The 16,078-nt window shown below is 36.8% G+C and overlaps 1 protein-coding gene across 4 annotated transcripts in view; it reads left to right on the top strand.

Annotated features, from left to right (window-relative positions):
* The first annotated feature begins 499 nt into the window (after positions 1 to 499).
* LOC131148940 (calcineurin-binding protein 1) overlaps positions 500 to 16,078 on the top strand; it is a 76,484-nt gene continuing 60,905 nt past the window's right edge. For 3 of the 4 annotated variants that reach the window (XR_009135092.1, XM_058098918.1, XM_058098919.1), the window contains exons 1-6: positions 543 to 802; positions 917 to 991; positions 7,183 to 7,302; positions 7,414 to 7,454; positions 11,006 to 11,217; positions 11,453 to 13,362. Coding sequence is in view for 3 of the 4 variants with exons in the window: in XM_058098918.1 (XP_057954901.1) it covers positions 800 to 802; positions 917 to 991; positions 7,183 to 7,302; positions 7,414 to 7,454; positions 11,006 to 11,217; positions 11,453 to 13,362 (2,361 nt within the window). In the remaining variant the exon portion in view is untranslated. Of the gene's footprint in view, positions 803 to 916; positions 992 to 7,182; positions 7,303 to 7,413; positions 7,455 to 11,005; positions 11,218 to 11,452; positions 13,363 to 16,078 lie in introns of all 4 variants that reach the window. The other variant, XM_058098917.1, reaches the window with a different exon arrangement.

Below are 16,078 nucleotides of genomic sequence, written 5' to 3' on the forward strand. Positions count from 1 at the left end.
AATGAGACATCTTAAAGATCTTAACAGAATAAATTAATATATGAGTGACAGCCAAGGGGGAGTGTTATGAATGAATGATGGTGACTGTCATTCATCAATATCTTGTCCACCTTTTAACATCCGCATGAACCTGCCCTATATGTTTGCATTGATTATGTCCCAATGTGAACCTATCCCATATGTTTACACTAATAAAGTCAGCATTAACTAGCTTGTGAAGGTTATAAATACCTTATTCCACATAGTCAAAAGTAGAAAAAAGAAGAAGACAGAAAAAAAGAAGTAGAAAGAAAGAAGAGAGATATAAAATAAATAGAGAGATATTATATACAAGACAAGATCTATATCATATTGTAATTATTCTCAAAATAATGAAGTTCTAATCTAATTCGTCCGTATAGTAGGTATATTTGAAGTACCTAAAATATCTATCCCGTCTTATTTAATCTTTATTTATTTTCCTACCTCTTTTATAACAATACAAATATTATATGTATTTATATTTATTTACAAAACATGTTGCTCTTTATCGGGGAGGGGGGGAAAGCGGGCGGGTAATTCATGCCTATAGCTCCCAATTTCAGGTTGGGCGGCCGGCCGGCGTGCCACCGGCAACCCTTAGGGATTAATGATTGGTGCGTGAGACCACGATTCACAAACTGAGCTTCCATTTTGGGGGAATTTCCAGACTCATCTTCACCAAGCTAGCAGAAGACTGAGAAGAGTCATAAGCACGACCTGCCTATCTTCGAGGCGGTCAAACTTCAGAGGCACGTGAAGAAACGTTGAAAGATTGAAAATGGTACGATAGTTCTATGTTCTTTATTCTTATGGCTGATGACTTGATATCAACTACAGTTATTTCTCCATAATTGCAATCTGTCATGGCGATTTTTCCTTGTTTTCTCTATTTCAGTTCTCAATCTCAGCTATCAACGATACAGACTCAAAGGGTCACTGGGAACCTTTAGCTCCCACAAAAGAAGCCCAGGTCTCTCTCTCTCTCTCTCTCTAAGTTGAGACATGGGTTAGTATAAGCTTCCCATTGGGTTAGCTATAACAGGAAGCATTTGTTGCAGAAATTTCAAAAATTTATACAAATTTTAAATTTTATCAGTTGAGTTGAATTGAAAACCCAATTTACATTATAGATATTATGCCAGTGTCCTGGGTAACCAATGCCGGTTCTTGAAATTTATGTGTTGAATGCAATCCTGATGATTTCTATTTTTGTTTTCTGGTGTGGCTGTGATTGAGAAGGGTACTGGCAAATTGGATTACTACATAATTTACATGGGAGACTAATGGGTAAGGGTAGGCTAAAGGAAGTGCGATCTCTTCATATATCCAAGTTCACAGTTGGTTTCTTCCTGAGGGTTTTCGAATGGAACTGTTTTGGGATAATATTATATCTTGGGAGAGATCCCTGCAGAAATTATTGTGGAGATGGCAATTGAGTGTGTATTAAACTGCTTGCTTTCTGGATTCAATATAGTGTTTGAGTTTGTTAATAGTAGTGTTGTGTAATTGGGAGACCAAATCACAGCAATAGTTCTCCCCTTCTATTTATAATATATGCCAAGTACATTATAACGATCAAAACCACCTCACCAACTCCTACTAACTTTAGTAATTATAATAAAAAAGAAATACCAATAACACTCCCCCTCAAGCTGGAACTTAGATATCATCTGATCCTAGCTTGTTATACTTCAATTTAACTAGACTTCACATGAGTGGTTTACCTTTCTGCACAAGTTTCTTTTGGATAGTCAACTTTGATATGCTTTATTGTCTCGTGTAAGACTAGATTGGAGGTAGTGTGAATAGCAACTTGATTATCATACATCAACTCCATTGTTTGACATTGTGGAAACCAAGTTCATCCGACATATGCTTTAGTCAAACCAATTGACATGTAGTGTGCCATGGCCCTATGTTTAGATTTCACACTTGATCATGTCATAACAATTTGTTTCTTTACTTGTCCAAGATACTAAGTTACCACCAGCAGATGTATAGTAACTGACTGTGGATCTCGTGTTGGAGGGTCATCCAATCCAATTTGCATTTGTAATTATACAAGTGTGACCCCGATTTCAATATAAGAGGCTTCCTTGCAATGCACATTTGAGGTATTCTAAGATACAAATGAGAACATTCTAGTGGATCATTCTAAGAGATTGTGGGAATTGGCTCACAATACTCATTTCAAAAGATTGTGATTGTAAGGGAGCTTAATGTTCGACCTATATTATCCAATGTTAGCCGAAAAAATCACCTTTTTTGCTATTAGGATCTAGATGTATGGGTTTGGATCCCAACCACCCAGTCGCATCTAAAAGATGCTGAACATACTTTTTTTGACAAGATGGTTCCATGCTTCTTTAGTATAGAAGTTTATAGGGGACTGTCCACCCTTGGAGTTAACCAATGGACAAAGGGTCGTTCGCGAATATATGAGGAGGTAATGAGAATGAAGGAGTATTTAAAAAGCAAACAGAATAGGGCATTTTACTTCCAAGAACAGAGGATGGTATTCTGTGATAAGAGAGTATTGAGCTTGACATCACTTTAATGAACATTATTAGGGTATGAATGACTTCAAGGACATGTCTATTTTTTTGCTTTGTGACTCCATTTTGTTGTAGAGTGACGACCATGATTGATGAATTCAGTACCCAAGTACTTATCAGTAAATCAAGTTGAGTCTTGATCTCATAAAAAAAGCAAAAAAGATATGAAATAACTCATCCTTTATTAAATAAAGCCAAGTCATCCTTGAGTATTCATCTAGAAAAGTGGGAAAGTACCGGAAATCCAACTTTGACATACTTGATCATGACTCTAAATTTTAGAATGGAATAACATGAAAGGGTTATTTCCCATTCATTGACTCGAGAAACAAACATAACGCGATGATGCTTTCTTAAATAACAAGAGTCGCACTCTAGGCTAGACACCTAACTCAAAATAGGAACTTAGTGTTTTAACTTTTAGAACATGGGGGTGATCAAGGCAACAATGGATTTGAAGTGGTGTAGTAATAGTAGTAGTAGTAGTAGTAGTGCAGCTAGTGGAAGGAGATAGTGACTCAAGTAATAAAGTCCACCGTCTCATGGCCTTTGCCAATTATCTTCCTAGTCTTTAAATCCTGAATTGCAACAAAGTAGTACAAGAATGTTCCTCAACACTTCATGGAAACTTAGGGATATATAAAACAAAAGAAAGAGAGACAGTGGTAGTAGGATTTATTGTCCTTATTCCCTTAATGGTGGCAGTGGATCCATGTACATGGGGGTAGCAAGACTTAAGTTTTTAGGAGGGTGGAAAAATTGGTTGTTAGTGGCTAAATAATCCAAGGACTTGTGTGAGAGAAATATTGGAGAGCAACCGACTTTCAGGGTTATCTATTTGGAGCAAGAGATGCAATGAGAAGAGAAGCTTGCTATGATGCTTGATACTACATGAACTTTGAATCCTCTTCATTTGAAATAGATATAGCTCCCCATTTGCTGAACCGGGAGGAATGGAATTAGTGGTGGCTGCATTGGCAATCTATGGGGGATTACCTTGAAGATCCAATATTGCTCAATTGTCTGGCCCTCTTATCCATAATGAGTACACTTTTGTAGGGGGCCTCTACCATGTCCATCCCTTCTGTTGCGACCACTTGAACCACTTTAGGAACTTTTGTGGCTATTTGGTTGAAAACTAGAACCGCCTTGAGTAATGAAGGCAGTCTTCCCAGGGCTAGAGATCTTAACACCATAACCAGGGGTTGAGGAATGGGTGTTGGAGTAAACATGAAGGACTTAAGAATAAACGTTAAGTCATGGATGGCAGCTGTGCACTACCAAGAATTTATGGCCTTTGAACTTGGATTTTTAAACTCGCCAAGACTATCATCTTCTCCCTCTGCTTTTCCATCTCATGAACATTAGCTATTATGGGTTGTAGGATGTTGAATTCCTTGTGGATGCTCTTCGTCTATGCAAAGTACTCTATGACACTCCTGTCTCTTTGTCGTAGCTCAACGTACTCTAGGGAGAGATCATACATATGAGTAATGCGAATATAAGTTTGACATAATCCCAAATTTCCTCCTTGCATCTGAATGCATGCACATCTATGGAGTTTGGAGTTCCATTGACAGTAGGGAGACAATTGACGCATCTTCTTGAGTCCATGCTTCTTCCATTTGTTGTCACTGGGCCCTGATTGAAACAAGTATTTGGATTTGCCTCAGCCTGCCAAATAGATAGTCAGCCTTAAACCTTTGCACACAATTTCTTCCGTCCAACTTCTGGTTGTAATCTGCGACAACAAAGAAGGAATTATGCTTTTGGGGTTCATAGACTCCATCCCAACACACACACAACCCAGACCACCAGAACATATCGTAAACACAAAATGAACAAGATAAAGAATGGAACAAATCACTGTCGCAGCAACATAACACTGTTTCAGGCCCCAATGAACCCAGTTAACAATAATAGTACCTCCTAACCATTCCTGCGTTGCGGCATATGAACAACTAGAAGGTGGGACCTTTTGAAAGAATACAACAACCAAAAATTCAATAATATGGTTTATAGAAGGATTGGAACAATATTGGATCAGTCCAGGCCAAAAGCATAGCTGTATGAAGCCTAATGCGCTGGTGCATGAAGTTGTTGTTGCCAACCTTCGACCACACTGCCGGCCTTCAACCGGTGCGTGAGGACGCATGAGAGAGGATCAGGCGATGGAAATTCGGTGATTGGCAAATGGGCAACTTTTTTTTGATCAGTTAAGGGTAAATTGTATTGATCAAATGGATATGTACAATATACACTGGGCATACCCAGGCAGAGGGGAAGCCAAGCCCCCACCACAATTGCAAAGCAATAAATCAAAAAGCAAAAAGCAAGTTACATAAAACCTGGGCATACCTACCCAGGGCCCAAGGCCAACCACAGCAAGTAACTAACGTTACATCCAGACAAGTGAAACAGGGAATGGGGAAACCAAGCCCCTAACACAATTGCAAAACAAACCTTCAGGTCAGTCAATAGAATGCAAGCCAAATCTGTCATGCACAACTCTATAAGTGTGACTTTGAATCACCTTAAGAACCTCCTCAGGAGAAATAGCCTTGCCATCAAATTTCCTCCTGTTCCTGAAGTGCCAAAGGTAGTAAACAGTTGCTGCCAACAGACCTTCTTCCCCACTGCTTGAATCCCTGTGCCCTTTGCCTCTTTATGAAGCCATTTCAAAGCAGCTTTCAAAGTAGTCATGGCTTTAGTCAACCCCAACCAAGATTTAACTAGTCCCCAAACAGTTGAGGAAAATCTGCATTTAAAGAAGAGATGCTCCAGAATCTCAACTTCAGATCTGCATATCACACAATTAAGCTCAACTCCTTCTCCTTGCAACTTGTCGTTTGTAGACAGTTTCCTTTTAATACCCAGCCAAAGGATAAAAGCATGCTTGGCAGATGGTGTTGGTTTTGCAAGATTCCAAGGGGCTCTAGTTTTCCTTAACAGGGAGTGTTCTCCAGGAAATTTCTGGCTACTGTGCTGTGTTTTGGTAGCTGCCGGCTGGTTTTCTTGCCTATTGTGGTAGATATTAGTTGATTTAGGTTTTGGGCTCAGTTTGATGGTGGCTGTGGGCACTTAGGGTCATGATCCAAGCTTGATTATGCTTGCCTGTGGCTGGTTGTCCTGTGTATGTGAGATGGGTTAGCATTATGTAAATAATAGTATAGATTTTGTTAATTGAGTATGTCAATGCCTTAGTGTAAATGGGAGTATGACTCGGACATTTTGATGTTTCCTACTGCCAGAGCTAAAATAGAATATAAAGCTGTTAAGGGGAGGTTGAATGTTCATTAGCTTTGTAAAATTCACTAGCTTTTTATAAATGTGTTTAGCCAACTTGCTGCCCTCGCTAAACACACATTGCTTATGGAGGTGTTGTTAATGAATTACATTGCTTCAATGCTTACTGCATGCTTGTCATTTGCTTCCATGAATTGATTACTACTTCCGTTTAATTTTCATTCAACTGTTGTGATTGTGTTCTTATGGTAAACTACCGTATACTTTGCCTGACTAGTTAAGCAAGAGCGCTTGAGTTAGTGCCGCACGGCCCTTAACAAGGTGTGAAGTGTTCAGCCCGTGACACTGCTGCACTTATGGTTTAGGTGTCGGGGCCATGCTCTAAAACCATGTTAGCAATATGTGTAAACTGGAAGACCTATTCAGCGCAATAGGTTTCCTTCTATTATAATATATGCCAAGTACATCATAATGGCCATAATAACCTCGCTAACTCTTAGTTCCTAGCATAGGTAATAATACTAAGCAATACCAATAACAAATTTAAATTCTACCTTTTGGGTTTATTGGCATTTTGAGGCATCAATTCTTTATAGTCGAGTCTTCTTGTTGTCAGCATTAGATGTTTAGAGAATTGGATGTCATTACAAAATTGACTTGGTTGGTATGAAATTTTGGAATGCAAATCCGCTGTTTTTCTTCAGAAATGGTCAGAATGTTTATCGATTCTCCATTGTTTTATTTTTCTGAATGTCCTTTAAATTAGCATGGTGTAATGGAAAAATTGCTCTTGCAGAAATGGGTAGAACTCTTGAGATGTAATATCAGATATTAAAAAATGTTGTCTTGTAGCTTGTATTTTCAAGTTGATCTGAGTTTGTCCAATGTGATATTATGATGTTGTTAACTCTGGTATAAGAGTTGCTTATGTTATGACTTTCAGAAGCTTAGGTGACCTGCTGGTAATATATCAACAGTAATTGCAAGGTCCGAAATTTAAACAGCTAGTTATATTAATTTGCAGTGTGAAGTACTCTATTTGGGTTTACTTAATGATACAAAAAAAAAAAAAGATGAAGAAAAGAGATTTTTTTTATGGGTACTGCGCTTCTTGTTTATGTTGAAAATATTTTATAGTTCCAATTCTGTTCCAACTAAAATGCTGTGGTGCTATGTGTTCCTCACTATATGCCTTCTTTGCCTTTCTGTCTTGGTTCTATTGCAATAAATTCTCTTTTCTTTGCCCATCATTGTGTAAGTTGTAACATTGTTTTTCTCTAGTATTAGTTTTAAATTTTTAAGCTATTCTCTTTCTAAGAATTACTTGATTCTGAAAACTATTTCTGTCTGCTCTTTTCAGGAATCTCACCTTTCACAAATTTATCATGAAGGACTCCTTAAGTTGGAAACCAAAGAATATGAGAATGCTCGTGAACTTTTGGAGGCTGTCCTAAAAGACCCTTTATTATCAAGTGCACAGGTCTCACCTGCTCCAATGGACTTTAGATTCCTAATTATCTCTATGTAATTGAGTAGTTTCTCATTCATTGTTCTATTATTTGTTGGCATTTTTTAAAATTTTCTTTTTTAGGTGGAGAATAATGCTAGTGATGGTCATCTCTTACAGCTCAGGTTTTGTTACAAACACTGTTTTTTTTTTTAAATTTTTTTTATAAAATTTTATGTACATTATTTGTCCTATTTAATTTTATTTTTGCTTCTCTCTTTTAGTCATTTCCAGGAGCTGGCCGATGTTAAATTTATTTATTCTTAGTTGTCGATCACCATGATAACCAGCAGCACAATCATGTTTAATTTTATTATCCAAACTATTTTATGGCTAGTGATGCTGGTGGTATTTCACCATTCCAATATATCTGGCTTTGAAAGTCATATTTTTCTGGTGACTGTTTTTTGTTTTTATGAAAGCAACTAAAAGACAAATAACAACATTCAAGAGTAATTTTGGATGTGATGTATCATAAATATCATCTGAAGTAATGATGGTTAAGAAACCAATTATTGATCCTAATGTGCATTTTAGAAACTTAAAGATTTTGAGATGTTGTTAGATGTTACAATTATTATTTAAGCATCTTTTCGACCTCATAATAAAAAATCAATTCAAACTGAATTATAATTTCCTTCATATTGTCAGATGTTACAATTATAAGATTAATTGCACATCTGTGATGGACTTTCTTATCTTCTTTGTAGTTTTTATTTATATTAAGTTACCAAAATAAATATATTCAACCTTTAAAACTTATTAGTTTAGTTCAATTTTTTGGTGCAGTTTCTTTTTCTTGTTTTGATTCTTAGGGACAATTTTAACTCCATATCTTACATGTAATGTGGAACCGGAGCAATTAAGTAATCTAATCACCACACCCCCATGGCTTGTTTGAAATTGCCTAATTGGAATAACCAAACTACTTGTTACATTTGGTTTGTAGAATATCTATTCAATAAAAATAAAATAGGATCGGAATGTGATTAAAATTGTATGATATAATAGTTTAGCAAAAAAGTCAACTCATGCAACAGCCCATGTTGTAAATTTTTACATTGTCATTTGCTCTAATGACGATAACATATCTTCTTTGTAAGCTATCAAAGCCTTATATCATGACTGTTTGATTCCTAGGAATAGAAACTCCGTGAACCAAGTGTGACCTAAGAGTAGAATGTGAAAAGATTGCTCACAGACTCTCAAGTGTTTATGGAAGAATCAAGTTGAGTGCTTTATTTGTGTATATGGTCATGTTGACAGTTGATTACTCATTATCTGTCGTTGGTTCTGCCTAGGCAGCTCCAAGGAGGGAAGGTGTGGATATGATCCTAACCTTCATCAATTTTGTATGAAAATGGTCATTCTCAAGACTCAAATGCTTGCATCTTGTTTGACATATTGGGATTTCACCATAGCACCTGACAATTGCACCTCATTAAACTACTCCTATAAGACTAAAGGCAAAATCATAGTCGTCCTCAAAGTGACAAAAATCAAAATTCCAATTCTAATCTTCATTATGTATTCATGGAATTTGCAATTCTACATGTATCTCAAAAGCTAGTATTAAATGCTCATTCCTTCCCTTCTCTACCCAATGTCTGCACAAATTCTGACTGTTTTGCTTCCCCCTCACCCTCTCCTATTCCATTTGCCTATAAATGGGAGTTCTTGTAAATGTGGCAGCCCACCTTGGTTCAAAAATTCAATTATGGAAGCTGAACTATTGGCAACTTTTTTTCCCTCCCCCTGACTCTGGTCGATCATCTTTGTACCACATACCAATAAATTAACATCTTCAAATTGATAATATGCATGCTCAACTTGGGCTTCCCACTTGTGTTCATCATAGTGTCCCTCTTGGAGAGATCAACTAACCGCAGAGAGTTGCAGTAAAGAAGTTTGTTCTATATAATCATTTGCAAATTCATCTAAATTCTAATATAAAATTCTGAATTATTTTACTTAATTTCAGTTCTTGCATTACCTTAAAAATCAGCAAGCTTAAAAAGAATGGCCTAAATTTTTATTGATCTATCTTAACGTCAGTTCTTATCTTATAAGCCTTGAATTTGTCGAAGGAGATTGTCCATGGTCGCATAAATTAGTGGAAAAGGATTCATGTTGCTGGTGTTGTTTTGTGTTACAAGCCTTAAGTCCATAATGCAGGACAGGGTGGGGGGAAGTAGGGAAATTGGTCTAGGTGGAGAGGAAGGTCTGAATTTGATTTGGTTTGGTTTTGTCTTAGAAAAGAATTTGGTCCCGATAGGAAATCAAATTGTGGTTTTGATCATATGTTTAATTTTTTTTAAGATGAGTGAGTGTATTAAAATAAAATTATGTATTTTGTTGGGGATTAACACAATTGGCCTCCTTGGTTTTATGTGTGTTTTTTGTTAACTTTGGTTTAGTTTAGTTTTTAAGGTTATTGGTTATCTGTGTGGTTGCTTTCATCATGAGAATGAGTCATAACTTTTGCGGTGATTGCATGAATTGATTGGTTGATTTTTGGATGTTGTGATACTTGAATTTCCATTATTTTTTTGAAATTTGTGTTTTTTTTTTGAATATGTGATTTTCCTTTGCCAATTGTTTACTAATCCATTAATATGTTCCTAATGTTTTAGTGATGCATTAATAGGCATGCGATTCCTGAGGATTTTAGTTAAGTTCCCCCCCCCCCCCCCCCAAATTGGGTGCATATAAATTGTTTATTAAGATGGTCAGAGTGAAACATTGGAAATATTTTTTAGTTTTGGTATCTGCAATCACTTGTTGAATTTCGTTTAGTGATTCGTAAGAAGTTCGTTGCATAATTAATTCGTATGAAACAAAATGTTGCTAGTTATGAACCTACCTATGTCTTAAGTTCGGTTTTAGAATAGTATCCGTAACTTGTAATTAGTGGCATTCAAATTTTCCCAATTCATAGGGTGCAAAAAAACGTAGGGCAGCCATGAACATCTACATTGTTGTAAAAATGTGAGCACCTTATTTATTTATTTATTATTATTATTATTATTTTCTTATTTTCTTGGGCTACTTGGCAGCCGATTCACTTACCTTGCGTGAATTTGAATCTTGGACACATGCAAGACACGTTGTTTATAGTTGCTCACTCGAGAAGAAGCATAATGGTCTACGCAAAAAAATTTTGATGCGGGATGTAACTAAATTAGAGTTAGTTCAGTTGTATAGTAATTTCTACATTTTCTTTTATTTTTTTTGACATTATTTCTCCTTAATTCATTGTTCCCTATATAGATTTCAAAGGGTTTATGCGTTCAATTTATCTTGAAACAATTGATTCTTATGGCTAGATAACCATTTACTAAAAATTGTTCGTTATTGTGGGCATTAGAATAACTCAAGAAATCTTGTTTATCATTGTCATTGTTCAAAAATTTGACGTCAATGTAAGTTAGACCCTTGCATGTGCATCGCACGTGCCCTATAGTGTGTGTGTGTAAATATATATTCTCAAGCATGTGGGAAAAATCTGTAGTTGAATAGATTTTCTTTTCTCAGGTTTTGATTTTGTTGCTGGTGATTATGCTTAATTTTATCCATTTTATGAGATATTTGCTACTCATACATCCTTAAAAATGTCTATATGACTCTTTTATATATATATATATATATATATATATGTGTGTGTGTGTGTTTGCAGATTTTTAGCGCTGAAGAATCTTGCCACTGTTTTCCTTCAACAAGATCCTATTCATTATGAGAAAGCTCTGCGCTGCTATCTTCAAGCTGTGGAGATTGATACCAAAGATTCTGTTGTCTGGAACCAGCTAGGAACACTTTCATGTTCAATGGGTTCATTGAGTATTTCACGTTGGGCATTCGAGCAAGGGCTATTTTGCAGCCCCAATAATTGTAAGCTTTTGCTACTTGATGGATTTGTCTAATTTTTTCGTTCTATAGTCAGCTACTTTAATTAATGCTTATTTTGTTCCTTTTCAAAAAAAAAAAAAAAAAACAGGGGGCATCTAACCATTTCATTATCCTTTTTTTTTTTTTTTTTCTTTTTTCCTTTTTTCCAGATTTCCTTTCCTTATTTTCCACAAGTATACATTGCAATAATTATGTCCTTTCTGGATTTTATGTGCAGGGAATTGTATGGAGAAACTATTGGAAGTTCTAATTGCTATTGGTGATGAGGTTGCCTGTCTCTCTGTTGCACAGTTGATTTTGAGGCATTGGCCCTCGCATTCTCGTGCTTTGCATGTCAAAAGAACCATTGAAGAGGCAGAACCAATACCATTTGCTCCCAGAGGCATAGATAAGCTGGAGGCAAAACATGTCCGGCTTAAATTCCTTGACAAGAGAAAGGCAACAGATGAGAATATTGATGAAGGCGTTGTGTTTAAAAAGTTGAATCATGTTATAGAACTGCACATTGCAGAAGCTTCTTGGACAGCTCTTGCTGATGCACTTCTTGAAATATTATTGCCATTAAGCAGATGTAATTCTGAGTCAGGTGCTGAAGAACTATGCAGGTCTGGGGATGTCAGACTGGTAATACACTTACCTCCTGGTTCAGAAAAAGTTATGGAGTCTATAGAGAGAAAAGGACTCACTAACACCAAAATTGGTGAAAATATGTTTATTGGTGATTGTAACTCTGAGAAGGCTAGAATTGTCAAAGAAAAAGAAGCTAGTTTTACTGAAGAACAACCTCAGGAGAGACGTAGTACTCGTCTTGAGAGGCTTAGGAATCGTAAACCAGGGAAAGAGGAAATGGAGTTTGCTACCAGTAAGGATCTTGCTAAAGTAGTAATTCAGTGTCTGCAACCTTTTATTGTTGGTGGATCTGATATTAAAGATTCAGATGATGCCACTACTAATTGTTCTTTTCACAGTCCTGAAGTTCTTGCTAATCCATCAGATTCTGAATCTATTGATGTTGCAAGATTTCTCACAACAACTTCAAAAAACCATGGTGCTTACCATGTGGCCCACTTGCTTTTAGAAGAGGTTGCATGTAGAGGTTCTTCACATCAGGATGCTTTTGTCAAGTTCCTGGAGTTGGAAAAGCTGACCAGGCATTGGGGGCAGGATAGGAGTCCAGAATGTAGTCTTTTTCTTGCTGAGCTGTATTATGACTTCGGGTTTTGCTCTTCGGATGTGTCCATGTTGTCTGAGTTCATGTCAGAGGCATCATATCATCTTTGTAAAATCATTGAGTTTGTAGCCTTGGATTATCCTTTCCACTTGAGTGGCATGTCAGGGAACAAAAATAGCTTATCCACTGATAGTGCTCAAACTACTGCCCAAATTGTAACTGGCAACTCTGCTTGTCATGGCTCTCTTTTGGACAATTCCTTGTTTAATAATAAACGCTCCTTCTGGGTTCGTTTTTTCTGGTTAAGTGGGCGATTATCCAGTTTGGATGGCAACAGGGCAAAGGCTCACAATGAGTTTTGTGTTTCATTGTCACTTTTGACAAATAACAACAATATGAGTGATCCCCTTGGCTCTGTTGGCCGTCCGTACTGCAGGATAGTTCAAGAGTTAACAACAGATAGGGTTCTCCATGAAATTAATTTACTAGAGATTGATTTTTTGCTTTTGAGGACTTTAGGTGAGATGATGGAGAAAGATATGTATTCAGAGTGCATAGACTTGCTTGCGCCACTTCTATTGTCAAAAAAAGATGTTCACCTGGATTTATTACCTGTAGCCAATAAGGAAGGTGAAGGGGTTACATCTATTGAACTATCGGCATTGGATGTTTTAATCAGAGCATGTGAAAAGGTGAAGCCGATGAACACGGAGGTGTATTTGAATTGTCGCTCTCGGAGGCTGCAGATGCTTATGGTAGCAGCTGGTATGGAGGAATACCTTTCTTCACGTAAGCCCTTTGACAAGATGTCATGGTCAAAAACATTGATTCAATCTGATTCAGAATCAAGAGAATATCTAAGCAGAGACTGGAATTACTTAGTGGCAGAGGAGGTGAAGGCAGTCTCACAATGTGTGTCACAAGTGAAGAATTCCATTGATCAATGTGCAGATTCTGTAAGTTTTTTTTATTATTTTTATTATTTTTTATTTTTTATATATTTTTTATTATCAAGGAGTGCTGTTCGTTCGATAAATTCATACCTCTCTATCTTTCTTTGAGATGTTTGGCTTGCTGCCAAAGAGTCCAACATAATATATAAACTACTGCATTTGAGCTGGATCACTACTATTTTGGAGAGTTCACTTTTAGTAATTGTTACTATTGCACCCATAGTTGCTGTGTTTATCTTCTTATAATTATGAACTCCTGCAATAAATAAAAATAAATAAAAAGATGAATAAATAAAAATGTAGGAAATACAAACTGTTTGTATTTCAGGAGTGCAGCTCATGATGGGGAACTGGAGAGTTTCTCTAGTTTCTTCAAGTCTGTGTGCAAATCGAGTAAAGGACAAGAGAGGGGGGATATAGTCAGGTGGAAGAACAGCAGGAGTGAGAATTTTGGGGTGAAATACTACTACCAGATCTGCAAGATTTTATCAATGGGAACTACGGAATGGACAGGAGCAATCTCCAAAGGAGTGCCATTTTGGAAGACACCTCCCAATCCTCCAAAGTTGCTTTCTTCAGATGAGTGGTTGTGTGGATTCGGAATCTTGACAAATTTCAGGGTTTTTGTGTGTGTGTGTGTGGTTAACTGCTGTTTTTGGTGTAAAATTGAAGCTGCACCATGGTTCATTAATTGATTAATTGTTGGTGGACTAGATTTTTGTGGGATTGTACTGTAGCAGTGCTGGGAATCAGAAACTGGGTCTAGGACTCTAGGGTGAATTTTGGGCTTGCAAAAGATCTTAAAAATACGTTAAGATCTCTCATTCCATTTTCGGCTAGAGTTAAAGAAATAGGATATCTTTTGAGAGTATGGATTGACAGCCAGCAAAACTATAGATTGTTGGCTGAAAATTTTGTGTTTATAGATCAATGGTCAGCATTTGTGAATATTCAAACTGCTTTTTATTTCATCGATTCACACTTTTAATCTTTGTTTTTGTCCTTGGGCCGCACGCCCTTAAAGAGAATTTTCTTTTGAAAAAAAAGAAGAAAAAATAAAAAGCAGTGCTAGCTGCTTGCATTATTTAGTCGTCAGAACAAAATGTTTTTTCTTATTGTTGGGGGGTTCCCCACTTTCCATGTTCAAAGATGAGAAAAATTCTTCAGAAAGTGGACAATACAATTGAAGCAGTATTTTCTTTGTGTGTTTATTTTAGAATAATTGGAACTGATGCAGAAGGTTTCTTTCAAGAGGGTTGTGCAAATCACTGCATGCCTTTTGATGGATCAATTTCATGTAGGAGGACATTTCTAAGAAGTAAATTAATTATGCCTTGTACTTTTTTTCTTCTTTGTTTTTTTTTTTTAATAATTTCTCGACTTTATAAAGGGAGTGCTTGAGGCTCGTGGCAAAGGAGTAAACATATTGAAGTGATTAGGCTTAGCCTACCTCCCCCTTCTCCATGAGATTTCTAGTGAGAAGTAACTCTTTATTGAAGAAGAAATTTATTAAGGAGAAGACTCAGTAAAACAAAAACAAGACAAAGAGGATAAGACATCCTCCCAATCATCAAAAACTAAGAAAGAAAACAAGAAAAAAAACATTAAAGCTTTCCTGCCTCTGGCTGCAGATGCTCACAAACAAGAAAAACTATTATATCTCAAAGCAAGCTGAAAGGCAAATGTTGTCCCTTGAAGGTCCATCTGTTCCTCCACCACCACATCAAATCATACAAACATTGAACAACTCCTTAAAATCCACACCTTCTCATCCCTATCAAATCCAATCCCCACAAAAAAAAAGGTAGAACCATCCAATAAATTTGGGTAAAGAATCCACTACTTTCTAAATAAACCAAAAATTCTGTTCCGAATACCCAAATTCTAGAAAAGATGAGATTGAGATTCATCAATACTATGACACATTATATTGTTGAACCTGAATCTCATTTTTTTTTTTTTTTGCTAGACCTCAATCTCATCTTTTAGATTCACCAATACTATGACGCATTATACTAAAATGATTAACAATGGCCGTGAAGTTGTATCGCGATGGTTCCTTCCCGACGTCTTCCATCCTCGTAACAGTGAGCAAGGCAACCTTTATCGATCACTTTCATCTTAAATCCTCTGACCTGAAACTTCACTATGTTAGCCTTACCTAGGAACCTAACCAAAGCCCCAACATACCACTAGGAACCAAACCCAATTTTCCCTTAATCAATTAGAAATCTTAGTCAAATATCGTAATCCTTTCCCACCATACTCTCATGCCTCCATACTGTAAGTCATCCTGGGCCATTAGGGCTCGTTTGACTTTCATCTTCAATAGAGTACGAAGCACATAGAAAAACTTAAAAAGAATGTTGAATATGGGGGTACAGGTGAAAGTTGAGTTAAAAACTACGAAGGTTCTAGAGTTTGTGTGGGGAGTCATTTGACTGTCAAGGTGGAGCGCAAAACCCTATGCTCTAATCGCCTCGATCCCTTGACTGTCAAGATATCAAAGTTCTTCGGGAGATGCTTCTCTTACATCCTTCTAAAGATTGAGGAATTCTTTTGAATCATCAACGCCCTGGGGGTGATTTATAAGGGTACACGAGATGCCAAAGAGTTGATTCAAGGAGGTCTTAACCTCAGTAATAGGGGCGCAAGGGTCACCATTGAGCTGCGATCCAATGGGAAGGGGAGATTTCTATGCGTGGAGAAGGGGATAGGA

The sequence above is a fragment of the Malania oleifera genome, chromosome 2 (genome assembly GCF_029873635.1).
Source record: "Malania oleifera isolate guangnan ecotype guangnan chromosome 2, ASM2987363v1, whole genome shotgun sequence".
Lineage (NCBI taxonomy): Eukaryota > Viridiplantae > Streptophyta > Magnoliopsida > Santalales > Ximeniaceae > Malania > Malania oleifera.